We start from the raw sequence: 27790 nt of genomic DNA, 5'->3' as shown, positions 1-27790 counted from the left end.
GCTGGAAGTTGTAGTTCGGCAATATCTGAAGGATCAGATGTTGCCGAACTACAACTTCCAGCATGCTTGGGCAGTCTGGGCATGCTGGGAGTTGTAGTTTTGCAACATCTGGAGGTCCACAGTTTGGAGACCACTGTATAATGGTCTCCAATCTGTGCTCTTCCAGATGTTAGAGAACTACAACTCCCAGCATGCCTGGACAGACTGAGCATGCTGAGATTTGTAGTTTTGCAACATCTGGAAGAGCACAGATTGGAGACCATTATACAGTGGTCTCCAAACTGTGGACCTCCAGATGTTGCAAAACTACAACTCCCAGCATGCCCAGAAAGCCAAAGGCTGTCTGGGCATGCTGGGAGTTGCAGTTTTGAAACTCTCAGAGGCAGCAGTGAGATCGCTTTACGGCGATCTCACTGCTGCCAATGAAGATGCCGCACTGCTGCCGGAAACTCACCTCCGGGACGCAGCGCAGCCGGGACCACCTGGAGGACGCCGGGACCGCTCGGGACACCGCTCGGGACACCGCTCGGACGGGTAAGTGACGCCGGGGGACGGGTCAGGGACACTTAGCAGAGCGATGTGTGTCCCGATCCCCGTGATCCGGACTCTCACACCGCGCTGCTAAGTATTTTCATAGCGAAACGCTGCTACCAGCTAGTCAGATTTGACCAGCTGATAGCAGCGATCGCTGGGGGGGGGATGAAACCCCCAGTGGTCGCACGGTAAGATGGCTGGCTAGCCACCATCTTTCCGGGCGCTGCGGGGTGCCGCGAGTAGCGGCAGTAATGTTCATGACGTACCTGTATGTCATGGGTCGGGAACACCTTGCCACCCATGACGTACAGGTATGTCATAGGTCGGGAAGGGGTTAAAGATGCAACCAATGTTATTTTTCATTTTTGTTTTTTCCTACTCGCCTTCTAATAATCATAACTCTTTAAAAAAATGTCCACAGACTCAGGGCTTGTCTTTTGCACATCCAGTTGTCCTTTGTAATGACATCACTCACTTTACCATGAAAATGTATGGCAAAATAAAAAAATACTATTTGTGTGGGGAAATTGAAAAGAAAACCGCAATTTAGCGAATTTTGGAAGGTTTTGTTTTCACACTGTACAATTTACGGTAAAACAATAACATGTTCCGTTTATTCTGTGGGTCAATATGATTAAAATGATGCCCATGATTATATGCTTTTCTATTATTGTACCGCTTTAAAAAACTCAAACCTTTTAACCAAATTAGTACATTTAAAATCCCCCTATTTTGACGACCTATAACTTTTCCATTTTTCCGTATAAGCGGCGGTATGAGGGCAAATTTTTTGTGATGTGACCTGTACTTTTTTTTCATACCCCGTTTTCATATATGAAACTTTTAATAATTAAATTTTTTATTTTTTGGGGAATATTATGTGATAAAAAAGCATTACACCGTTCACTGTACGAAGGGATCATTAACAATATATTTTGATAGTTTGGACAAATATGTTTATTATTTCTTTTATATATATACTTTCTGGGGGGAAAATGGGAAAAAAAGTCCCTGGGGGAGAGGATTTTTCTAATTTTTTTACTTTTTTTATTTTTAAAATTTTTTAAACTTTTTTTTTTTTTTTTTTTACACTTTAATAGTCCCCATTAGCACCTGATTGCTAATACTGTTCAGTGCTATGCATAGGGCATAGCACTGATGAGTGTTATCGGCAATCTTCTGCTCTGGTCTGCTTGTTCTCAGACCAGAGCAGAAGACACCGAGAGACAGAGGGAGGCAGGTGGGGGGACCTCTGTCCGCCATGCTGAATGATCGTATCCCCGCGGCAGCACTGTGGGCGTTCCAATCATCCATTTTAGTGACCGCACTGCCACAGATGCCGTGATCTGTATTGATCACGGCATCTGAGGGATTAATGTAACATATCAGAGTGATCTCTGATGTGCGCCATTACAGGAGGGTCCCTGGCTGCTGATAGCAGCCGGGACAAGCAGTGCATGACACGAGCACCACTCCGGTGCAAACGGTCATGTACAGGATGTAAATGTACGTCCAGGTGCGTTAAGTACCAGGGCACCAGTATGTACATTTACGTCCTATGTCGTTAAGGGGTTAAAACATGTTGAGGGGTTGAGAAATCCTGGGGGTCATTGTTATTATAGACCTTGTTATTATTACCTACTATGCCTTCAAACAATGGGTGTCCTTAGATTATCTGGATGTTTTTGGATTACAAAAAATTGAATGTCAGGTCTTCTGAACTAGATTTTCAGAAAAAAAATCAATATCTATGAGAAAAGGAGTGAGCACCCTTATTATGTTTATAGTACTTTGTAGTAGAGGGAGACTTTTGTTTGGAACACCAATGCCCTGGTCCAGTTTTCGGAGGGTGGTATTTCTTCTCCTCCTGGAGTCTTTATAAAGTGACAGCATGGAATATAGTGAGGACGTCTTCTACATGACAGACCCCGGCTGAAGAATAATCATAGATGACATATACAAGAGAATATATAGTGGATTATAATGTAGTATATAATGGAATTTTGTAAATACATAATGTTAGAAGTTTATCTATGACAGACGTCCCCAACCATGTGCGTCACCTTCAACGTTGAGTGTTGTTCAGAAATATTAAACATGAAGATATAAAAACAAAAATGCAAATAAATGCTGATGTTTTAGGTTAATATTTGAGACACTGGTATCATACCATATTACACCATCAGAATTGGGTTAATGGGGTACTCCGGGGCTAAGACATCTTATCCCCTATCCAAAGGATAGGGGATGAGATGCCTGATCGCGGTGGACCCCCGCGATCAGGCATCTCATCCCCTATCCTTTGGATAGGGGATAAGATGTCTTAGCGCCAGAGTACCCCTTTAAGATTTGTCTACCATATAATTACTGTAGATACTGTATTGTAGCCACTGCTTATGGCCATAACTGAGGGCTCTTATAGTGAGCCACATGGTAGGAGACCACTGATCTACTGTAAAACAAAAATAACGTTTTAGGGAATGTGACCAATACTGAAAGTGGATGTCATCAATTATTATCTAACCAATAGTATTGTATGATATCCGCTGCCACCAAATCAGACCTTACAACATTGACTTTGTTTTTCAGGATCAACAAAACTATAAAGGAGTCCAGTAGTTTTACCCACGGATGTGGATTTACATTTGAAGACGGAGCGGAGACTATAAAGTCTGGAATTCCTTCTATTGCTGAAGGATCTGTGGGTGTAAAACTGAACACGAGCACCACCCACCAATGGAACTTAACGAAGACCAATGAAACTGAGGTAAGTCATCAAAACGACACTAGAAAATACACGGTTACATGTGTTCTGGAATATTTGGGTAATGTATAGTTGGGTTATTATGAACTTATATGTCATCTCGTTTTTAGAGGTTTTCTTTATTAAGTTAGAAACGTCTCCAATATCACAGTCTACACTGGGGGCAGTGCCTACAGTAGCCTGTCTGTCACCCTTTACCCTGGCAAAGAGGTCTGGACTTTACTAAGGTATATTCCCATGTAGATGGCCCTGAACTGCTGATGGGAGCCAGAACATATTAAAGGGGTACTCCGGTGGAAAACTTTTTTGTTATCAACTATGTGCCATGTAAACAGATTTGTAAATGACTTCTATTCAAAAATCTTAATCCTTCAGCTGCTGAATACTACAGATGAAATGATTTTCTTTTTGGAACACAGAGCTCTCTGCTGACATCACGAGCACAGTGCTCTCTGCTGACATCTCTGTCCATTTTAAGAACTGTCCAGAGTAGGAGAAAATCCCCATAGCAAACATATGCTGCTCTGGACAGTTCCTAAAATGGACAGAGATGTCAGCAGAGAGCACTGTGTTACAAAAAAGAAAATAATTTCCTCTGTAGTGTTCAGCAGCTAATAAGTAATGAAGGATAAATATTTTTTTAATAGAAGTAATTTACAAATCTGTTTCACTTTCTGGCACCAGTTGATTTAAAAATAAAACATTTTCCACCAAAGTACCCCTTTAACAGCAATATAGAGCATAGTAGAATGGAAGACTGGTGGCAGGTCAAGAATGGAGATAATGTTGACAGATGTAAACATGATAATGTGATATAACTAGAGATTAGGGAACTTACAGTATTACCCTAGGTCTCAGGCTGTGGGGTTTGATTGGTTTTGTGTGGATAAGGTAGTTCTACTTTCCAGGTGATCTGATCCCCTGTGTCTGATGGGACTTTATTTGGAATCTTGAGCACTTGAACTGTTTTCTTGACTTATTTCTTCTAAACAAAACAATTCAAATGCTGCTTGAGATTCGTTTTTGGGGATTCGCATTGTAAGTTTATACATCTATAAATATAACTGATAATCAGGAATATAGGTGAGGAATAAAGCCAAATGAGAACTGGACCAATCACAAGATAAAGTGGAACAGGAAACCAAGGTACCAAAAAAACTGCGGATACAACCAATAACAGAGGAGGCGGCTAGTATCAGGAAAATGAGTATATAATGAAGATAAGGCTGAGAATCCCTGAGCTATAAAAAGATTTATCTAACCTGTCGACCCTAATGTGGTCAGGATACTTTGGTTTCCACAAATTAGTAGAGGAGAAAGAGGTAAGTGATAATAATATTAGGTGACGAGCTGGTGTCAGATCCCAGTAACCATATAAATTGTGTTCCTCTAAAATGACTTTTCATTGGTTCTTGGTGTCTTCTTCTTGGCATCTTCCAGATAGTTCTGCTCTTCTTCTTGTTCCCAATCTTGGTCTTCTCATTATATGTGGAGATTAAAGGGGTACTCCACTGCTCAGCGTTTGGAACAAAATGTTCCGAATGCTTAGAGCCGGCACAGGGAGCTTGTGATGCCATAGCCCTGCCCCTCATGACCTCACGCCCCGCCCCCTCATTGCAAGTCTATGGAAGGGGGCGTTAAAGCCATCACGCCCCCTTCCATAGACTTGCATTGAGGGAGTGGGACTTGACGTCCTGAGGGGCGGGGCTATGACATCACGAGCACCTGGCGCCAGCTCTAAGCATTCAGAACATTTTGTTCCAAACGCTGAGCAACGGAGAACCCCTTTAAGAGGAGATTTATTCATCTTATTATTGCTTAATGCAAAATTTTCATTTTGTTTGGTCACAGAATTGCTCTCCTTCACTGTGTCCTCAAAATAATTTATATCAAAACCAAATCCTTCAAATTATTACTGATGTGTTGCTTCAATTTTCCATTATTGATATTTACAAAGAGACACAAAAATACCGGGCATTGGGCAGTTCTGACACGTTCTTCCTACTGACATAATAGACACAGGATGAGATTTATCAAAATCTGTGCAGAGGCAAAGTTGCCCAGTTGCCCATAGCAACCAATCAGCTTGTATCTTACATTCTTAAATCTGTAAGGACGTAGGGCCCTAAGCCCGATCCCGGTGTTTAAAATGGAGTCACACCGTGACCCCGCATCACACCGGGTCGGTCCTATTGGCTAATGATAGCCGGGACCCTGGGCAAATAGCGTGCGGCACCGATTGTTGTGCCACTCGCTATTAACCCTTTAGACGCGGCGATCAAAGTTGACCGCTGCATCTAAAACAAAATAAAATTGCGATATTCCGATCAGCTAGGACGCGAGCGGAGACCCCCTTACTTTGCACCATCGTGTCCAATCGGCGTTTGATTGCTCCAAGCCTGAGCTACAGACTTGAGCAAAGCAAAGCTATGGCTTTGCAGGGATCAGGTTAAAAGATCAGTGTGTGCAGTGTTATAGGTCCCTATGGGACCTATAACATTGCAAAAAAAAGTGAAAAAAAAAAGTTAATAAAGGTCATTTAACCCCTTCCCTAATAAAAGTTTCCCATAAAAAAAAAAAAAAAAAAAAAACTGTGTAATAAAAATAAACATATGTGGTATCGCCGGGTGTGTAAATGTCTGAACTATAAAAATATATCGTTAATTAAACCGCACGGTCAATGGCGTATGCGCAAAAAAATTCCAAAATCCAACATAGCGTATTTTTGGTCACTTTTAATATCATGAAAAAATGAATAAAAAGCGACACAAAAGTCTGATCAATACAAAAATGGTGCCAATAAAAACTTCAGAACACGGTGCAAAAAATGAGCCCTCATACTGGCCTGTATGCGGAAAAATTAAAAAGTTCTAGGGGTTAGAATATGAGAATTTTTAATGTCTAAATTTTCCTGCATGTAGTTATGATTTTTTTTCAGAAGTCCGACAAAATCAAATCTATATAAGTAGGGGATCATTTTAATCGTATGGGCCTACAGAATAATGATAAGGTGTCATTTTTACCCAAAAAAATGCACTGCGTAGAAACGGAAGCCCCCAAAAAATTTTCTTCAATTTTGTCGCACAATGATTTTTTTTTCTGTTTCGCCGTGGATTTTTTTTTGTAAAATGTCTAATGTCACTGGAAAGTAGAATTGGTGGCACAAAGAATAAGCCATCATATGGAATTTTATGTGCAAAATTGAAAGCGTTATGATTTTTAGAAAGTGATGAGGAAAAAATTAAAATGCAAAAACGGAAAAACCCTGCGTCCTTAAGGGGTTAACAAGGCATCTGAAAAATGAAAGAAGCAATCTGATTGGTTGCTATGGGCAACTGGGCAACTTTGTCTCTGCAAAGGTTTTGATAAATCTTCCCCATGGTGACTAATGTTCTTGTCTTCTCTCTTTGTCTTCTACAGGCTTCCTTTCAACTGAGCAAAAATGTAGCGGTTGGGGCCGGTAAAGCCATTCGGATGGTGGCCTCAGTGTTAAAAGCTCAACTATCCGTCCCTTACAAGGCCAAGGCCCGGACCGTGTTTGGTGCTGAGGTTGAAGTTACTGGAACGTGGGTTGGGGTCTCACATTACAACCTGACGGTTACCCAGGAGAATTATGGTATCTAGATGATCCCAGGATTCAACATGATGATTAGTTTAGATTAAAAATGATAAGTAATGATTCTGCTGAAATTCCTAGAAAAATACATAAAAATCTTTTATTAGTCTTCAGTAATAATTACTATGGGGGACATTTATCAAAGAATTTAGTAGTTATTTTTTTCTTAAAATTTCGCAAAAAAGTCTTATGTGCGACTACCATTGTGCAGTGCCCTAAGCAAAAAATTAAAAAAAAACTTGGTTACCAAAGCAAAAAGTGATTTTTGACCTGCATTGGTCCGAGATTTATCAAGTCCGAAAGTCGCAAAAGAAACGCATTACATGAGAAAAACCTACAAAATTTACTCCAGCTCAGACATGGAGCAGAGAAAGCCACTACCAAAGCAAAAAAAAAAAAAAAAATATATATATATATATATATATATATATATATATCAATAGGCTGAAACCAGCTTATAAATAAGTCGCACATAAGCAAAAAAAAGTAAATAAATAAAAAATAGTAAGAAAAAAAGAACAAAAAAAAAGAATACATAAGAAAACATTAATAAATGTCCCCCTATGAAATCCTTAAAAATTTGCTGCTGCAGTGGAGGAGATTGGAGAGCAACACAGGCTTATACTAGGAACAGGAATAAGAAAGAGTGGGCTGGAATAACAAAGACAGATCTAAAGGTCTGTTCACACCGGACTATTATCTCTATGCTACATTAGACTGAGTAGCTGTAATAATTGGTCGGAGAAGGTTTTCAAAAAATGTATTATTCCTTGGTGGTTTAAAAAAAATGTTAATTTACCATAAGACTGGGACTTAACAGTAAGGCCGTTTCACACTACAGACTTTTCAAGCTTTACCAAATTTTTGCTTTAAATGTCAAGAATATTTCAAGTTGGGAGATTCCATAGTGTGGACCTAGCCTTAACCCCTTAAGGACGCAGGACGTAAATGTACGTCCTGGTGAGGTGGTACTTAACGCACCAGGACGTACATTTACGTCCTGTGCATAACCGCGGGCATCGGAGCGATGCCCGTGTCATGCGCGGCTGATCCCGGCTGCTGATCGCAGCCAGGGACCCGCCGGCAATGGCCGACGCCCGCGATCTTGCGGGCGTCCGCCATTAACCCCTCAGGTGCCGGGATCAATACAGATCCCGGCATCTGCGGCAGTTCGCGATTAAAATGAACGATCGGATCGCCCGCAGCGCTGCTGCGGGGATCCGATCATTCATAACGCCGCACGGAGGTCCCCTCTCCTTCCTCCGTGTGGCTCCCGGCGTCTCCTGCTCTGGTCTGTGATCGAGCAGACCAGAGCAGGAGATGACCGATAATACTGATCTGTTCTATGTCCTATACATAGAACAGATCAGTATTAGCAATCATGGTATTGCTATGAATAGTCCCCTATGGGGACTATTCAAGTGTAAAAAAAATTTAAAAAAATGTAAAAGTAAAAGTAAAAAAAAAGTGAAAAATCCCCTCCCCCAATAAAAAAGTAAAACGTCCGTTTTTTCCTATTTTACCCCCAAAAAGCGTAAAAAACATTTTTTATAGACATATTTGGTATCACCGCGTGCGTAAATGTCCGAACTATTAAAATAAAATGTTAATGATCCCGTACGGTGAACGGCGTGAACGAAAAAAAATTTAAAAAGTCCAAAATTCCTACTTTTTTAATACATTTTATTAAAAAAAAAAATATAAAAAATGTATTAAAAGTTTTTTATATGCAAATGTGGTATCAAAAAAAAGTACAGATCATGGCGCAAAAAATGAGCCCCCATACCGCCGCTTATACGGAAAAATAAAAAAGTTATAGGTCATCAAAATAAAGGGATTATAAACGTACTAATTTGGTTAAAAAGTTTGTGATTTTTTTTAAGCGCAACAATAATATAAAAGTATATAATAATGGGTATCATTTTAATCGTATTGACCCTCAAAATAAAGAACACATGTAATTTTTACCATAAATTGTACGGCGTGAAAACAAAACCTTCCAAAATTAGCAAAATTGCGTTTTTCGTTTTAATTTCCCCACAAAAATAGTGTTTTTTGGTTGCGCCATACATTTTATGATATAATGAGTGATGTCATTACAAAGGACAACTGGTCGCGCAAAAAACAAGCCCTCATACTAGTCTGTGGATGAAAATATAAAAGAGTTATGATTTTTAGAAGGCGAGGAGGAAAAAATGAAAACGTAAAAATTTAATTGTCTGAGTCCTTAAGGCCAAAATGGGCTGAGTCCTTAAGGGGTTAAAGGGGTACTCTGGTGAAAAACATATTTTTTTTTTAAATCAACTGGTGCCAGAAAGTTAAACAGATTTGTAAATTACTTCTATTTAAAAATCTTAATCCTTCCAGTACTGCTGCTGTATGCTCCACAGCAAGTTTTTTTTATTTTTTTTTTTTCTGTCTGACCACAGTGCTCTCTGCTGACACCTCTGTCTGTCTCAGAACTGTCAAGAACAGGAGAAAATCCCCATAGCAAACTTATCCTGTCCTGGACAGTTCCCCAGACAGACAAAGGTGTCAACAGAGAGCACTGTGGACAGACAGAAAATACATTTTAAAAGAAAAGAACTTCCTGTGGAGCATACAGCAGCTAATAATTACTGGAAGGGTTAAGATTTTTAAATAGAAGTAATTTACAAATCTGTTTAACTTTCTGGCACCAGTTGATTTAAAATATATATATATATATATATATATATATATATATATATATATATGTTTTTCACCAGAGTACCCCTTAAGATCCCAATATACTTAAAGGACAAGTCTCACAGTAAACAATTGTTCAGCTTTTAGTGCAGAAGGTAAAGTTATATAGGTTTGTAAATCACTTCCATTACCAATGCTGCTTAGAAACCAGCTTTATCTGCATTCTTCTGTCTGACAGGAAATTCAGCTGTTCCAGGTTTTCATGACTTTCGACCCCCTATTCAGGCTGTTATCAGCAGCATCCAGGGGCCGTGACGTGACAATTACCCAGAAAACCCCTGTGCTGCAGAGAGCTGCCTGAGCTCGGCCTTAGCCCCTCCCATCTGATGAATATTCACACTGTCATCCCTCTGTTCTGCAGTGATTGGCTGAACAGCACTGCCTATATGTCGGCTGATTCAGATCATAGTTCTCTCCCCTCTCCTTGCTAATGTTTTTACACTGATAACGGAGGAGAGGGGGGAGGGGAGGGAGCTGCCAGCGTAGGGCTGTCACACTGAGAATGGAGGGGAGGGAGAGTAGAGTTGTCACACTGAGCACTGGGGAGAGAGGAGTGCAGGGCAGAGGAGGGGGAGGTGATTGTGCCACTGTAAAGCTGTTTCATTGAGAGAAGGAGGGGGAGTGAGTGATTTTACAGTGTAAAACTGCAGCTTCAACTCCCGGGTCCCTCTCTCTGAGCACTGAGATTACATTTTGCTTCCTCATGGCCACCCTGCTGTATAGGGCTATGATTGGAGTTCAGTGTTATGTGGGAGTGACTAACATAAGTTAGGGGTGGTAACAAGCTCTCTGCTCAGGCAGCTGAGAGCAGGAAATGTGAGCAGTGCATGCAGGGAAATGTAGTCTCTGAGATCACAGGGAGAGCCACCATAACCAGGAAGTAACTGGAATTTATGAGCTGAATAGCCGGTGAATGGGGGCGGAAAAAAAATCACAAACATGTCAGAGAGGTGGTAGGTGAATATACTATGGAATGGCTAGGTATTTTTTTTTCTTTGCTGCATGGGATATCTTCTTTAAATCAAAGTTGGCCCAATTTGCCAACCTGAGAAGCCGTCACGCCCCCTCCCATAGACATTAATGGAGGGGGCGTGGCGTGACGTCATGTTCCCAGTCCCGGAAACCCAGAGGTTTCCGAAACTAGAGACGCAGTCCCCGCATAGAATGCGGGTGCTTCAGGAAGATCGCGGGGGGCCCGCTACTAGGATAATTTTTATAATGTTTTTAGGGGATAAAATGTTTTTATAATATTTTTAGGGGATAAAATGTTTTTACCCCTTTAATAACTGATCCCATTGTATTGGGGCCTTTTAAGGAAGGTAAAAAATAATCTAGGATTTGTATGGAAAACCAAATGTCCTATAGAACCAGGTGAACAGTCACCAAAAATACTGAGGATCCCACAACTTGCGAAGATCACTTAAAACATCCGATCTGTAATTTCTACAATAAATCAGAAATCTTCTCTTCTGACCTCATTCATGTATCTCCACAAATAATTCCTTCCAGAAACAGCTAATAATCCGCTATTGCTTTGTACTTCTGATGAATTTACAATAAACTTTAGATGTGATCACTCATCGTGTCCTTGTGTTATATGTGATACTAGCTTTGGCCCGCGGCTTCGCTCGCGTTACATTTGGGGTAACATAGATTTACTTTTTATGATCCTATAGTAATGAGGCCACTCTGGGTAAAGTCTACAGACATCCAATGATACCAAACTAAAGGTAAATTATAGTCAGAATAAAGAAACAAAAAGGGGGAACCCGCCTTCTCGCACTGCTTATATACTGTCCGGGTGCAGTGTGTGCAATTTTTTTTGTGTTTTGATTGATTTTTCGGAGGATTATTATTATGTCAATACAGATACGGACAGATGTTGTTTTTATTTTAAGAGTAATGGTGCAAACTTTCGAATTCAAAAATCAACCTAATCTTAAGTCATACAAACTTTGAATCTTCAGGGGTGGAATTTTAGAAAACGTTAAAACAGGTGTGTCTTTATCTCTAATTGTTATCCTAAAAACTAATTTTCATGCTTCTAGTTTCAAAAATGACGGACTTCCATACAAACTTTCAACCCCTTTTTCACCCCCTTAAGGGTTAAAGGAGTTATCCAGGAAAAAACTATTTTTTATATATATATATATATATATCAACTGGCTCCAGAAAGATAAACAGATTTGTAAATTACTTCTACTAAAAAATCTTAATCCTTTCAGTACTTATGAGCTTCTGAAGTTAAGGTTCTTTTCTGTCTAAGTAATCTCTGATGACACGTGTCTCGGGAAACGCCCAGTTTAGAAGCAAATCCCCATAGCAAACCTCTTCTAAACTGGGCGGTTCCCGAGACACAGGGAGAACTTAGACAGAAAAGAACAACCTTAACTTCAGAAGCTCATAAGTACTGAAAGGATTAAGATTTTTTTAATAGAAGTAATTTACAATTCTGTTTAAAGGACAAGTCTCACAGTAAAAAATTCTTCAGCTTTTAGTGCAGAAGGTAAAGTTATACAGGTTTGTAAATCACTTCCATTACCAATGCTGCTTAGAAACCAGCTTTTTCTGCATTCTTCTGTCTGACAGGAAATTCAGCTGTTCCAGGTTTTCATGACTTGCGACCCCCTATTCAGGCTGTTATCAGCAGCATCCAGGGGCCGTGACATGACAATTACCCAGAAAACCCCTGTGCTGCAGAGAGCTCCCTGTGCTCGGCCTTAGCCCCTCCCATCTGATGAATATTCACACTGTCCTCCCTCTGTTCTGCAGTGATTGGCTGAGCAGCACTGCCTATATGCCGGCTGATTCAGATCATAGCAGCCCCAGCAAACAGGCTGATTCCCTCCCGTCTCCTTGCTAATGTTTTTACACTGAGAATGGAGGGGAGGGAGAGCAGGAGAGTAGAGCTGTCACACTGAGCACTGGGGAGAGATGAGTGCAGGGAAGAGCAGGGGGAGGTGATTGTGACACTGTAAAGCTGTTTCACTGAGAGGAGGAGGGGGAGGGAGGGATTTTACAGTGTAAAACTGCAGCTTCAACTCCCGGGTCCCTCTTTCTGAGCACTGAGATTAGTTTGCTTCCTCGTGGCCACCCTGCTGTATAGGGCTATGATTGGAGCTCAGTGTTATGTGGGAGTGAGCTAGCAGAGCTGTAGGAGTGACTAACATAAATTAGGGGTGATAACAAGCTCTCTGCTCAGGCAGCTGAGAGCAGGAAATGTGAGCAGTGCATGCAGGGAAATGTAGTCTCTGAGATCACAGGCATAGCCACCATAACCAGGAAGTAACTGGAATTTATGAGCTGAATAGCCGGTGAATGGGGGCCGGAAAAAATCACAAACATGTCAGAGAGGTGGTAGGTGAATATACTATGGAATGGCTAGGTATTTTTTTTTTCTTTGCTGCATGGGATATCTCCTTTAACTTTCTGGAGCCAGTTGATATATAAAAAAAGTTTTTTCCCGGATAACCTCTTTAAATTTAGAAAAAATCCTTTCTTTTTCCTCATCTACCGTATATACTCGAGTATAAGCCGAGTTTTTCAGCACGATTTTTCGTGCTGAAAACACCCCCCTCGGCTTATACTCGAGTGAACTCTCCACCCGTAGTGGTCTTCAACCTGCGGACCTCCAGAGGTTTCAAAACTACAACTCCCAGCAAGCCCGGGCAGCCATCGGCTGTCCGGGCTTGCTGGGAGTTGTAGTTTTGAAACCTCTGGAGGTCCTCAGGTTGAAGTCCACTGCGGCCTTTGACATCATCCAGCCCCCTCTCTCCCCCTTTAGTTCTGTACAGTACTCGCCTCCGCTCGGCGCTGGTCCGGTGCTGCAGGACTGTCAGGTGAGGAGGTGGTCCGGTGGGATAGTGGTTCCGGGCTGCTATCTTCACCGGGGAGGCCTCTTCTAAGCGCTTCGGGCCCGGCCCCAGAATAGTCACGTTGCCTTGACGACGATGCAGAGGTACGTTCATTACCAACGTACTTCTGCGTCATCGTCAAGGCAACGCCTCTATTCTGGGCCCAAAGCGCGGAGAAGAGGCGCCCCCAGTGAAGATAGCAGCCCGGAACCACTATCCCACCGGACGACCTCCTCACCGGACAGTCCTGCAGCACCGGACAAGCGCCGAGCGGAGGTGAGTACAGAACTAAAGGGGGTGAGAGGGGGCTGGATGATGTCGAAGGCCGCAGTGGTCTTCAACCTGCGGACCTCCAGAGGTTTCAAAACTACAACTCCCAGCAAGCCCGGACAGCCGATGGCTGCCCGGGCTTGCTGGGAGTTGTAGTTTTGAAACCTCTGGAGGTCCGCAGGTTGAAGACCACTGAGGGCGGATGATGACAAGAGGATGATCAAGGGGGGGTGTGGGGTGATGACAAGGGGATGATGAAGGGGGTGGGGATGATGACAAGGGGATGATGACAGGTGATGATGATGAGGGTCTGGATGATGACAGGCGGTGATGATGACAGGGTGATGATGATGAGGATGTTAATGACGGGTCTGGATGATGACAGGGGGGATGATGTATTTCCCACCCTATGCTTATACTCGAGTCAATAACTTTTCCTGGGATTTTGGGGTGAAATTAGGGGCCTCGGCTTATACTCGGGTCGGCTTATACTCGAGTATATACGGTAAGTCTTAAAAACACCTGTGAAAAAATTCAGCTTTCTAGGTTCAAGGGTTCAAGTCAGTGAGTCCGGCCTTCTCCTTTTATATATATATATATATATATATATATATATATATATATATATATATATATATATATATATAGATTGTATGTGAAGGTTATTGGTTAGAACTTCCACTTGTTACGTTCTGTGTAGGATGGAGGATCGCGGGCCAGACCAGTTACCTTACAGCTGGGTGGGGATCTACTTTACAAGGCTCCATCGATCTTGCTGTCATATATAGCTTGTTTACACAGGGCGATGTGCGGCCAATAATGATAATTCAATTGTCTGAAACGTTAATCCAATAATCCGAAGAACGAGCAAATCACCGGCCATTATACAGAGGCATATTATCGGAAACAAGCTTTCCTGGGATTGCTCCTTCAGCCCATAGTAATAAGTCTTTAGTTTTCCTATATTTAACAAATTATTGCATAAATGTGTAGCTATATTTCTGATGTACATGTCATCACTTTAGCTATTTAACACCTTAACGACACAAGACGTAAATGTACGTCCTGGTGCGGTGGTACTTAACGCACCAGGACGTACATTTACGTTCTGTACATGACGAGAGCACCGGACCGCTACACGCATCATGCACGGCATGTCCCGGCTGCTATCAGCAGCCAGGGAACCGACGCTAATGGCGGACATCAGCAATCACGCTGATGTCCGCCATTAACCCCTCAGATCTGCGGCATTGCGGGCGTTATATTGGATGATCAGAACACCCGTGGCGCTGCTGCGGGTATCGGATCATCCAATATGGCAGATGGAGGTCCCCTCACCTGCCTCCGTCTGTCTCCCGGGGTCTTCTGCTCTGGTCTGAGATCGAGAAGAAGATAGCCGATAACACTGATCAGTGCTATGCCCTTTGCATATCACTAAACAATATTAGCAATCGAATGATTGCGATAAATAGTTCCCTTTGAGGACATAAAAAGTGTAAAAGGAAGGTTAAAAAATGTAAATAAAAAAAAAAGTAACAAATATTTGAAAAATCCCCTCTCGAAATGAAAATTAAAATTGTCTCTTTTTCCCATTTTACACCAAAAATAGGAAAAAAAAATAAAAAAAATATATATAAAAAATAAACATATTTGGTATATAGGAACCATGGTGACGTAGGGAACCCCCACCCTCTAAGGCCTACAGAGCATTGCACCTTATCACTTGCACCCTATCATTGTTGGAAAGTGTCAGCTCTGTGTGCACCAATCTGCTGCCAGACATAGAGATTTGGCAGCGCCCGGTCAGAAGCAGCTTCTTCCCTGATCCTCCTCTGCCACCGACCCCCATTGTTCTCCCTGTAGTCGGCCGGTGTTTGTGACCACAGGTAGATGTAGTACAGTCGAGAGATCAGCAGGGGGCGGCGTCACCATCCTCCTAATGTACTTCATAACATACACCCCCTGCTGGACAAACTGTGCAACTTCCGTCGCCTATTACCATATGCATTATAGGGTATAAAACAGTGTTTCCCAACCAGTATGTCTCCAGCTGTTGAAAAACTACAACTCCCAGTAGGTAGCTGTAGTACTGCCCAAAGACCAGTGTCAGCATCTCCCTAATGTACTGCATAAAATACACCCCCTGCTGAACAAACTGTGGAACTGCAGGCATTTACTACTGTATGCATTGTAAACCAGTGTTTCCCAACCAGTGTGCCTCCAGCTGTTTCAAAACTACACTTCCCATCAAACCTGGACAGGCTTTGGCTTATTTCCTTAAAGGAGATGTCTCAGCTTCTCAGTTTGCCCACCTTTGGCTTGTTTGTGGCGCCTGGGGGTGGTCAGGAAAGCCAAAAGTAACCAAAGGGGGGGGGGGGGAGTAACGCAATTTGCATGGTTCCCATTGAATTTGATGGCGGAGCCCGCTTCTCTGTTTATGTAACTCAAGGAATTGCAAGTGAAACACAGTATATTAAATACACAGCATATACACAGTGTATTATAAAGTCTTTTTATTCTGTCCCCCATAACCCTTACTTTACACATTATCACTTTAACTCCTTCCCGCTCTAGGACTTATGCATACGTTCTAGCGATCTCCTGCACTGCCACTGGCAGCGTAGGAGATCGGCGGCAGGACCCGGCTGTCAATCACAGCTGCACTCCCGCCGCAGCTGCCGAGACCACGTTCGTGCTGGTCCGGGCAGCATTAACCTCATAGATGCTGTGAATCGTGATCAATCCTGATCACGCATCTATGGTGTTGACAGGGGGAGCGCACTCCCCCTGTTCACCAACGTCGGCGCCACGATAAAATCGCTGGTCACCATTGGTTGCTATGGCAGCAGGACGTCAGATCATGACCTCCTGTCTGCCTGCTACGGAAGCCTGTGAGATCCGGCCAGAGGCAAATTAACAAATGTAAAATGTGTAAAAAAAATTTATAAAAAGTTCTTCAATAAAAGTATGAAGTGTAAAAAAAATAAATAAAAAATGTCTCTTTCAAAATAAAGGTGTATTATCACCAAAAAAGATCAAAAACAGAAATCATATACATAATTGGTTTCGCCATGTGCGTAATGACGTGTACTATAAAACTATAATGTGAACAAAAAAAGCGAACCACAAAATTCAACAATTTTGGTACAAATAGGGGAATAAAAAAAAGATCAAAAGGTAGCATGCAACGCAAAAATTATACCAATACAAAAGTTCATCCCGCAAAAATAAGCCCTCACTCAATGATGTCAGATGAAAAATAAAAAAGTTATGGCTGTTGGAAAGTGAAAAGAATTTTGGGCAGAAAAAAAAAAAAACATAGAAATCTATATAAAGTGGGTATCGCCATAATCGTACTGACCCACAGAATGAATATAACATCACTTTTATCCAACAGTGTACACCATTAAAGTTGTGGTAAACTTGGGGGATAAAGCCTTATGGGGTGTAGGGTAGTTAGGGTGTTGCGGTTCAGAATTTTAAAGGGCGCTGTTAACCCTTGTCACTGGTGACGCCAGGGTGAGGGGTTAAATTCTGTAATCTTGATAGGCCTATTGCCATCCTTCCCAAGAGCAATAGGTGATGCAGAAATAAAGGATTGTCCACGACCGCTGTTAACTGAAAACTTGCAGGAACTTTTACTGAAGAATTTCTGTATATGCAGCAATAGTAACAGTCCAGATAACAGTCTCTACAGATATAGCTGAGCAGCGATTGACAGTCGGTTGGGATCAGATAAGCCCAATTTGGCTTCTTAGAGATTTTGTATCATAGATCCGCTGGATTTAAGGGTGCGTTTAGGTCCTTGCGGTGAGTAGCGGGGAATTGCTTAGTCTATCCGCTATGTTAGAGGCCGAGGCCGCAAGGCTTTGGCCTAGTAAATCGTCTAGTCAGCTGCGGAGGTCCTACCTCTTCCAGAGTAAGCAACCCAAGAGAGGGATCAAGATGGCGCAGGTCCCTTATATGGACAGGGGCTGGCCATTTTGGATTGGTCCATAACAACTGTCACTCACCGTTACATTGCATTGTGGGTGAACAAGTCACGGGAACCTCCAAAGGTCCTGTAGCAAAACCATAGAGTTCTAACCTAATCACGTGACTCACAGGTCCTGCTACGCTAAATAGGTAGGCAATTAAATATACACATTTATACTTATATTTATAAGAACTTCTATACAGTCATAGACTAACTGAGGGGTGACAAGGGGATAACTATAGGAGAGGGACCCCGACGTTCCTAGGGACTCTGACTATGGGAACCTCTACAAAGGTAATGTATGAAATACGGTACCGGTACACCACAGGAGTTTTTCACAAAAAATGCTGCATGTCAACAAAAATGCACCACTTATATAAAGTTCAATATGTCACGAAAAAACAATCTCAGAATCACTCCACTCAGAAAAAGTGTTCCAAAGTTATTAACATTTAAAGAGACACATGTAAAAAAAAGAAAATGGGTCCGTCCTTAAAGGGGTACTCCGGCGCTAAGACATCTTATCCCCTCTCCAAAGGAGAGGGGATAAGATGCCTGATCGTGGAGGTCCCGGCGCTGGGGACCCCCGTGATCTTGCACGCAGAACCCCGTTACAATCAGTCCCCGGAGCATGTTCGCTCCGAATCTGATGACTGGCGATCACGGGGCCGGAGCAGTGTGACGTCGCGGCCCCGCCCAGTGTGACGTCATGCTCCGCCCCCTCAATGCAAGCCTATGGGACTGTCAACTGTCACTCCCCCGCCCATAGGCTTGCATTGAGGGGGTGGAGCCTGACATCACACAGGGGCTACGCCCCCGTGTGATGTCACGCTCCGCCCTCTTAATGCAAGCCTATGGGACTGTCAACTGTTACGCCCCCTCCCCTAGGCTTGCATTGAGGGGGCAGAGTGTGACATCATACATTGGTGGAGCTGTGACGTCACAATGCTCTGGCCCCGTGATCGCCAATCATCAGACCCGGAGCAAACATGCTCCAGGGACTGATGGTAACAGGGTGCTGCGTGCAAGATCATGGGGGTCCCCAGTGGCGGGACCCCCATGATCAGGCATCTTATGCTCTATCCTTTAGATGTCTTAGTGTAGGAGTAACCCTTTAAAGGGGTATTCCGCCCCTAGACATCTTATCCCCTATACAAAGGATAGGGGATAAGATGTCAGATCGCCGCGGTCCCGCTGCTGGGGACCCCTGGGATCCCCGCTGCGGCACTGCGCTATCATTACTGCGCAGAGCGAGTTCGCTCTGCACGTAATGATGGGCAGTACAGGGGCCGGAGCATCGTTACGTCATGGCTCCGCCCCTCGTGATGTCACGGCCCGCCCCTTTCAATACAAGTCTATGGGAGGGGGCGGGGCGGTCATCACGACCCCTCCCATAGACTTGCATTAAGGGGACGGGCCGTGATGTCATGAAGGGCGGCGCCATGACGTCACGCTGCTCCGTCCCCCGTATCGCCCGTCATTACGCACAGAGCAAACTCGCTCTGTGCTGTAATGATAGCGCAGTGCCGCAGCGGGGATCCTGGGGGTCCCCAGCAGCGGGACCGTGGCGATCTGACATCTTAACCCCTATCCTTTGGATAGGGGATAAGATGTCTAGGGGCGGAGTACCCCTTTAAGGGGTTATAAACCATTTCCTAACTAAGCCAGGCATGGATTATGGGGGAGGGGGGCCCTGTCAGCTCAACTTGCCCCTCCACCTCTTCACCCCCCTGCTATCTTTTCCATCGTATAAACTACATAACTAGGAGTGTTCTACACTCATGAAAACAAAACCACCTTCCAAGGAAATTCAGGTGAAGAGCGGTATCAGTGTTGTGCAGAGATTACCTCCCCCGTGTGCGGTTTATGACTGTGTAACAATAAGTGATTCATCAGATTCCTCAAACAGGTCACCAGGAGAGATGGCAGTATGGAACTCTGTGATGATTTATCATCTACTGCGGCACTCTATTATTTCTTGTTAGTCTTTCTTAGATTGTTCTATGTTGGGTTTTAATGAAGAAAAAAATCATTATAATTTTACGGCACTCTTATATGTAGAATAAGATCTACCAACCGACTTTGGAATTTACCTACCACCTCAGGGAAACCTACTGGGAGAATCTACCTACTTAAACTGGTTCTCCGCTCACAGACATCTTATCCCCTATCCAAAGGACAGAGGAGAAGATGTCTGATCACGGGGCCTGCCGCTCGTACCCCACAATCTCCATGCAGCACCCGTGCTGCACCCGGCATTCTAAACAGTATGTTAAGAACAATGTGTTTTGGGCGGCCAGAGACATGACATTATGCCAGCCTACCTCACCTGTGATGTCCCGCCACGCCCCCTCCATTCATGTCTATGGGAGGGGGCGTGATGGCAGGACCCCACAGTCAGACATTGGATAGGGGATAATATGTCTGTGGGCAGAGTACCCCTTTAATAAAGGAAACTACGTACCTACTCCAGGGAATTACCTACCTACCAAATGTTGGGAAAACTACCGACCTACCGAATAGGGAAATTTTCTACCTACTGAAAGGATCTACCTGCGTATTTTGGGTAGCAAAATCAGCTGCAGAAAATATGCTTTGTATACGCTAAATGGGACTGTACCCTAAATGTGAGGAGCCTAATATGTTTGGCTAGCATATTTTGCAAAGATACTGGAAGAAATATCATTAGCGGTCTGGACCTATGTAGCTACCTACGTAGAAAAGTAGTAGTAGTACATAGCTGCTGGCTACCTACCTATATAGCTACCTAACTGGCTACATAGCTACCAACCTGACTACTTTTTTACATAGCTACCTACCTATATAGCCACTTACTACCTATATAGCTACCTACCTGGCTATATAGCTACCAACCTGACGTCGCCCTCTCCATTCATGTCAATGGAAGGGGGCGTGACTGCAGGACCCCACAGTCAGACATTGGATAGGGGATAATATGTATGTTGGCAGAGTACACCTTTAATAAAGGAAACTACCTATCTACTCCAGGGAACTACTTACCTGCTGGGGGGCTTTACCTACTCGGGGAACCTTCCTACCAAATGTTGGGGAAACTTCCTACCTACTGAAAGGATCTACCTGTGTATTTTGCTCTGTATCTCCTGCTGCATATTTTTCTACCCATTAAGATCAATAGGTAGCAAAATCATCTGCAAAAAATATTCTTTGTATATGCTACATAGGACCGTACCCTAAATGTGAGGAGCCTAAGATATTTGACTAGCATATTTTGCAAAGATACTTTGTGATTGGAAGAAATATCCATGGCGGTCTGGACCTATGTAGCTACCTATGTAGAAAAGTAGTACCTACTTTTACCAGTCCATGGGGCCTCTGGGAGATTGAGTTTTAATGTCAAGACATTCCTGTGTCTACTGGAGGTTTTGAGGGTTTGCTATTATTATTCCTGTTTAGCAATAGATTCTGTTTACCTTTGTGTGGGGGACTCAAAGGGTATTGTTATTCCTGCGTATACTCAAGGTTTTCTAGGGGATTGAGCTTATTCCGGTTTGTTCCTTGAGTCTGTTCAGACTCATCCGGTTTCCTTTCTTGTGTTCAGTGTGAAGAGTGTTCTATAATTATATCTGTTTTATCTGTTTTTCTAGGCATCCCTGTTACCGCTCCATGGTGACATTCCTGTGTCTACTGGAGGTTCTGAGGGATTGTGATTATTCCTGTTTAGCAATAGATCCTGTTTACCTTTGTGTGGGCGACTCAGAGGGTATTGTTATTCCTGTGTCTGCTGGAGGTTTTCTAGTGGTTTACCAGTCCATGGGGCCTCTGGGAGATTGAGTTTTAATGTCAAGACATTTCTGTGTCTACTGGAGGTTTTGAGGGTTTGCTATTATTATTCCTGTTTAGCAATAGATTCTGTTTATCTTTGTGTGGGGGACTCAAAGGGTATTGTTATTCCTGCGTCTACCCAAGGTTTTCTAGGGGATTAAGCTTATTCCTGTTTGTTCCTGTAGTCTGTTTAGACTCATCTGTTGCCTTGTCTAGTGTTTTGAACTCTATTTGTTTATTAGTTCATTATTCAGATCTTTGGAGTTTTTGTACATGCACTAATCATAGAGTACATGATCACTTAGCTAGTGTTTTCCTCTGTGCTTTACCATTTATCTATAGTGTCCTCTGTGCTGCTCACTGATCTGTGTTCTCTGAACTTAATCAGTTTTGTGTTTGTTATCTGAGTCCAGTCATTATAGAGTTCTATGTTCTATGTTATGTTTCTGACTTGTGCCCGACTTTAGCTCAGGGAGGGAGCGTCGCCCAGTTGTCGATCCACTGTTTAGGGTGGATGGGCAAGTAGACAGGGAGAGCGGTTTTAGGGTCAGTTTAGGGCTCACTCTCCCTGTCCCCTAGGTCGGTCCCTGACAGCTACCTACCTACGTAGCTGCTGCCTACCTACCTATATAGCCACCTACCTGGCTACATTGCTACCCAACTGACTACCTGGGTACATAGATACCTAGTCTACTGTGTGTCCCACACAATATATACTACAACTAAAAATTTTTTTAAATAAATAATTATTTAAAATCGCTACCTACCTGGCTACTTAGCTACCATCCTGACTCATTTTCTACATAGCTACCTACCTACATAGTCACTGACTATCTACCTATATAGCAAAAAATATGCTTTGTATATGCTACGTGGGACCATACCCCAAATGTGAGGAGCCTAAGATGTTTGGCTAGCATATTTTGCAAAGATACTTTGTGACTGGAAGAAATATCCATGGCGGTCTGGACCTATGTAGCTACCTATATAGAAAAGTAGTACCTACCTACATAGCTGCTGGCTACCTACCTTTATAGCTACCCACCTTGCTACATAGATACCAACCTGACTACTTTTCTACATAGCTACCTACCTACATAGCCACTGACTATCTACCTATATAGCTACCTAGCTGACTATATAGCTAGCTACCTACCTATGTAGCTGTTGCCTACCTATATAGCTACCTACCTGTCTACATTGTCACCCAACTGACTACCTGGATACATAGCTACCTAACCTACTGTGTGTACCACACAATATACCATACTACAAAAATTATTTTAAATAAATAGTTACTTATTATTTATTCAAAATAATTATTTTGTTGTAATGTATATTGTTGTATGGTATATTCATGCACTAGGTTGATCATTACTTCTATCAGTCCCACACATTTGTTGGTTTTGGAATGTTAATTTGGGTTCCTATATGTGTAGGTTAACTGACTACATAGCTACCTACCTGGCTACATAGCAACTCACCTGACTACCTGACTACATAACTACCTAAGTAGCCACTGGCTACCTACCTATATAGCTACCTACCTGGCTAAAAAGCTACTTATATGGTTACATTGCTACCTACTTGGCTACATAGCTACCCATCTGACTACCTGGCTAGATAGCTACCTACCTACATAGCTGATGGCTACCTACCTATATAGCTACCTACCTGGCTACATAGCTACCACCTTACTAATTTTCTACATAGCAATATACCTACATAGCTGCTGGCTACCCCCCTATCTGGCTACCTATCTATATAGCTACCTACCTGGCTACATAGTTACCACCTTACTAATTTTCTACATAGCAATTTACCTACATAGCTGCTGGCTACCCACCTATCTGGCCACCTACCTGGCTACGTAGCTACCCACCTGATTACCTAGGTACATAGCTTCCTACCTAGGAAGCTGCTGACTACCAACCTATATAGCTACCTACCATGCTACATAGCTACCTACCTAGTTGCATACCTACCCAGCTGACAATGTAGCTCCATAGCTACTTACATGTCTACAAAGCTACCCACCTGACTACCTCGCCACATAGCTGCTCATCTGACTACCTGACTACATAGCTACCTGCCTATGCAGCTGCTGATTACCTGACTACAAAGCTACTTATCTGGTTACATAGCAACCTACCTGGCTACATGGCAACCCACCTGACTACCTGTTAACATAGCTACCTATCTGGCTACATAGCTACCTACCATACTACATAGCTAACACCCTGGCTACATACCTACCCACCTGTTTACTTGGAGATATATCTACTTACCTGGCTACATAGCTTCCCACCTGACTACCTGGCTACATAGCTACCCATCTGACTACCTGGCTACATAGCTACTCATCTGACTACATAGCTATCTACCTTGCTAGTTAGCTACCCAAATGATTTTCTGGCTTCACAAGTACCCACCTGACTACCTGGCTACATGGCTACAAAGCTACTTATCTGGTTGCATAGCTACCTACCTGGCTACATGGCTACCCACCTGACTACCTGGTCACATAGCTACCTACCTGGCTACATAGCTACCTACCATAATGCATAGCTAGCCACCTGGCTATATAGCTACCCACCTGGCTAAAAAGCTAGCTATCTGGCTACATAGCTACCCACTTGTTTACCTTGCTACATAGCTACCTACTTGGCTACATAGCTTACCAACTTATTACCTGGCTAAATAGCTACCCAACAGACTACCTGGCTACTTACCTGCCTACCTTGCTACCTACCTGGCTACCTATCTACCAACAAACATATTTACATTATGGGGGAGCAGGTAGATCTACCTAAGGTCTACCTAAGGTTGTTTTTACCTACTTGCCTATATACCTGCATGTGGGGGATTAACTGATAAGGGATAAAACTGTTGTGGGACATACCTTCCCATATTTTGTTGGTAATATACCTACCTAATAGTGGGCTAGTATTCTACCAACTTTTACTGTGCAGGACACCAAAGGGAAGACACTGGTTTGAGGGGATTGTGTAGAGAGGAGAAGGGCACTGGAAAATGTGGAATCTAAGATGTTTGTCCTGCAGATGCTGGTGTTATCACTTATGATGAGAGATGGTGGTGTGCACACCCTGTGAACAGCTGGTATCAATCTCTATAGGGTCCTGTATATAATAATTTATATGGTATACAGAGGGGTGGAGTCACTTATGGGAGATACTGTATTTATGATGTGAGGGGTGGACTTACTTATGGGAGATACTGTATATATATATATATATATATATATATATATATATATATATACACTAAGATAACACATCCTAGATCTGAATGAATGAACTAATGGTATGAAATAATGTCGTCTTTACATAGTTGAATGCGCTGACAACAAAATCACACAAAAATTATTAATAGATATCAAATTTATCAACTCACGGAGATCTGGATATGGAGTCACACTCAAAATCAATCCAACTTTGATGTAATGTCCTTAAAACTAGTGTTGGGCGCGAATATTCGCATTTTTAATATTTATCGCGAATATATTCACTATATATTCGAAATTATGAATATTCACTTTTTTCCGCATATGCGCATATTCCTTCTTTTCTTTTGTGGGCCAATTAGAATGATACAAATACACTTGTCAGAGGTTATCAACAACATCTCTAGCAACCAATAGTAAAGTTGCCCTCCCCCTCACTGTTTTCTTCCTCGAATATGCGAATATTCACATATGCGAATATCCGAATATAACGAATATGCGAAATTCACAAAATTTGTGAATAAAGGATGAAAATTCATCTATATATTCGCGAAATATTGCAAATTCGAATGTGGCCAATGCCGCTCATCACTACTTAAAACAAGTAAAAATGAGGCTCAGTAGTGTGTGTGGCCTCCCCGTACCCATATGACTACAACGTTTGGACGGATGGTCTCCTGAGGGATGTCCTCCCAGACCCCGATTAAAGGGTAGCTCCCACCATCCTATTTTTTTTTTTGCTAGCCCGTTCACCTCCCCCCCCCCCCGCTACGGCACTAGCCCGTTCCCTCCTCCTCCTCCCCCCCCCGCCCCGCATACCCCGTTCCCTCATTACACTTGCAGTTACTGCAGAGTCCGGCAGCGGGCGTGCAGGGACAGCGGCGGCAACGAGGCGGCGGGGGCGGCGATGTGCGGGAGGAGTGGCCTCCCAGACAGTGGCCGGGGAGCCAATGTGCTCGCTCCCGCCTGTCTGATTGACAGGCAGGGAGCGAGTGCAGCCTAACTGAAAAAGGACTGATTGCCACTCCAAAATCAGTCCTTTTTCAGTAGCCGGTTTTTAAATGTAAATTAAACCTTTTTAATGAAAAAAAATAATAATAAAAGTATATTAGAGATATCTTGTAGTACATAAGTACTACAACATATCAAAAAAAAAAGTTTGTGACAGTGCCCATTTAAAGCATCCACCAACTCCTGGACAGTCTGTGGTGCAACGTGGCGTTGGTGGATGGAGTGAGACATGATGTCCCAGAAGTGCTCAATTGGATTCAGGTCTGGAAAACGGGCAGGCCAGTCCCCCCAAAGAAATGCCACCCAACACCATTACTGACCCACCACCTCATGCTGGAGGATGTTGAAGGCAGCAGGACGGTCTCCACAGCATCTCCAGACTCTGTCACATCTGTCACATGTTCTCAGTGTGAACCTGCTTTCATCTGTGAAGGGCACCAGTGGCGAATTTGCCAATTTTGATGTTCTCTGGCAAATGCCAAACATCCTGCACGGTGTTGCGTGGAGCCCCAGATCTAGGGAGATTGTCAGTGGTCTTGTATGTCTTCCATTTTCTAATAATTGCTCAGACAGTTGATTTCTTAACATCAAGTTGCTTGCCTATTGCAGATTCAGACTTCCCAGCCTGGTGCAGGTCTAGAATTTTGTTTCTGGTGTCCTTCGACAGCTTTTTGGTCTTGGCCATAGTGGAGTTTGGAGTGTGACTGTTTGGGTTGTGGACAGGTGTCTTTTATACTGATAACAAGTTCAAACAGGAGCCATTAATACAGGTAATGAGTGGAAGACAGAGGAGACTCTTACAGAAGAAGTTACAGGTCTGTGAGGGACAGAAATCTTGATCGCTTAAAGTTGACCAAATATTTATTTTCCACCATAAGCAAATAAATTCTTAAAAAATTAGACAATGTGATTTTATGGATTTTTTTTCTCATTCTGTCTCTCATAGTGGAGGTTTACCTATGATGAAAATAACAGGGAGAACTTGCACAATTGGTGGCTGAATAAATACTTTTTTTTTGCCCCTCTGTATATATAGGGTGGACTCACTTGTGGGAGATACTGTATATAATGTGAGGGGTAGACTCACTTATAGGAGATACTGTGTATAATGTGGGGGGTGGACTCACTTATGGGAGATAATGTACATATAATGTGAGGGGTGGAGTCACTTATGGGATATACTGTATATAATGTGAGGGGTGGACTCACTTATGGGAGATACTGTATATAATGTGAGGGGTGGACTCACTTGTGGGAGATACTGTATATAATGTGAGGGGTGGACTCACTTATGGGATATACTGTATATATAATGTGATGGGTGGAGTCACTTATGGGAGATACTGTATATAATGTGAGGGGTGGACTCACTTATGGGGGATACTGTATATATAATGTGAGGGGTGGACTCACTTATGGGAGATACTGTATATATAATGTGAGGGGTGGACTCACTTATGGGAGATACTGTATATATAATGTGAGGGGTGGACTCACTTATGGGGGATACTGTATATATAATGTGAGGGGTGGACTCACTTATGGGAGATACTGTATATATAATGTGAGGGGTGGAGTCACTTATGGGAGATACTGTATATATAATGTGAGGGGTAGACTCACTTATGGGAGATACTGTATATAATGTGAGGAGTGGACTCACTTATGGGATATGCTGTATATATAATGTGATGGGTGGACTCACTTATGGGAGATACTGTATATATAATGTGAGGGGTGGACTCACTTATGGGAGATACTGTATATATAATGTGAGGGGGGACTCACTTATGGGATGTACTGTATATAATGTGAGGGGTGGAGTCACTTATGGGAGATACTGTATATATAATGTGAGGGGTGGACTCACTTATGGGATATACTGTATATAATGTGAGGGGTGGAGTCACTTATGGGAGATACTGTATAAATAATGTGAGGGGTGGACTCACTTATGGGATATACTGTATATAATGTGAGGGGTGGAGTC

The 27790-nt window shown here is 42.9% G+C and overlaps 1 protein-coding gene across 1 annotated transcript in view; it reads left to right on the top strand.

Moving 5' to 3' along the window:
- Positions 1-3070: 3070 nt before the first annotated feature.
- LOC130337570 (uncharacterized) overlaps positions 3071-27790 on the top strand; it is a 59477-nt gene continuing 34757 nt past the window's right edge. The window contains exons 1-2 of the mRNA XM_056553953.1: positions 3071-3301; positions 6719-6914. Coding sequence (XP_056409928.1) covers positions 3071-3301; positions 6719-6914 — 427 coding nt within the window. The remainder of the gene's footprint in view (positions 3302-6718; positions 6915-27790) is intronic.

This window comes from Hyla sarda, unplaced genomic scaffold, assembly GCF_029499605.1.
Source record: "Hyla sarda isolate aHylSar1 unplaced genomic scaffold, aHylSar1.hap1 scaffold_500, whole genome shotgun sequence".
Classification (NCBI taxonomy): domain Eukaryota; kingdom Metazoa; phylum Chordata; class Amphibia; order Anura; family Hylidae; genus Hyla; species Hyla sarda.
Note: the sequence above shows the minus strand (reverse complement) of the source record. Positions and strands in the feature narration are given on the sequence as shown.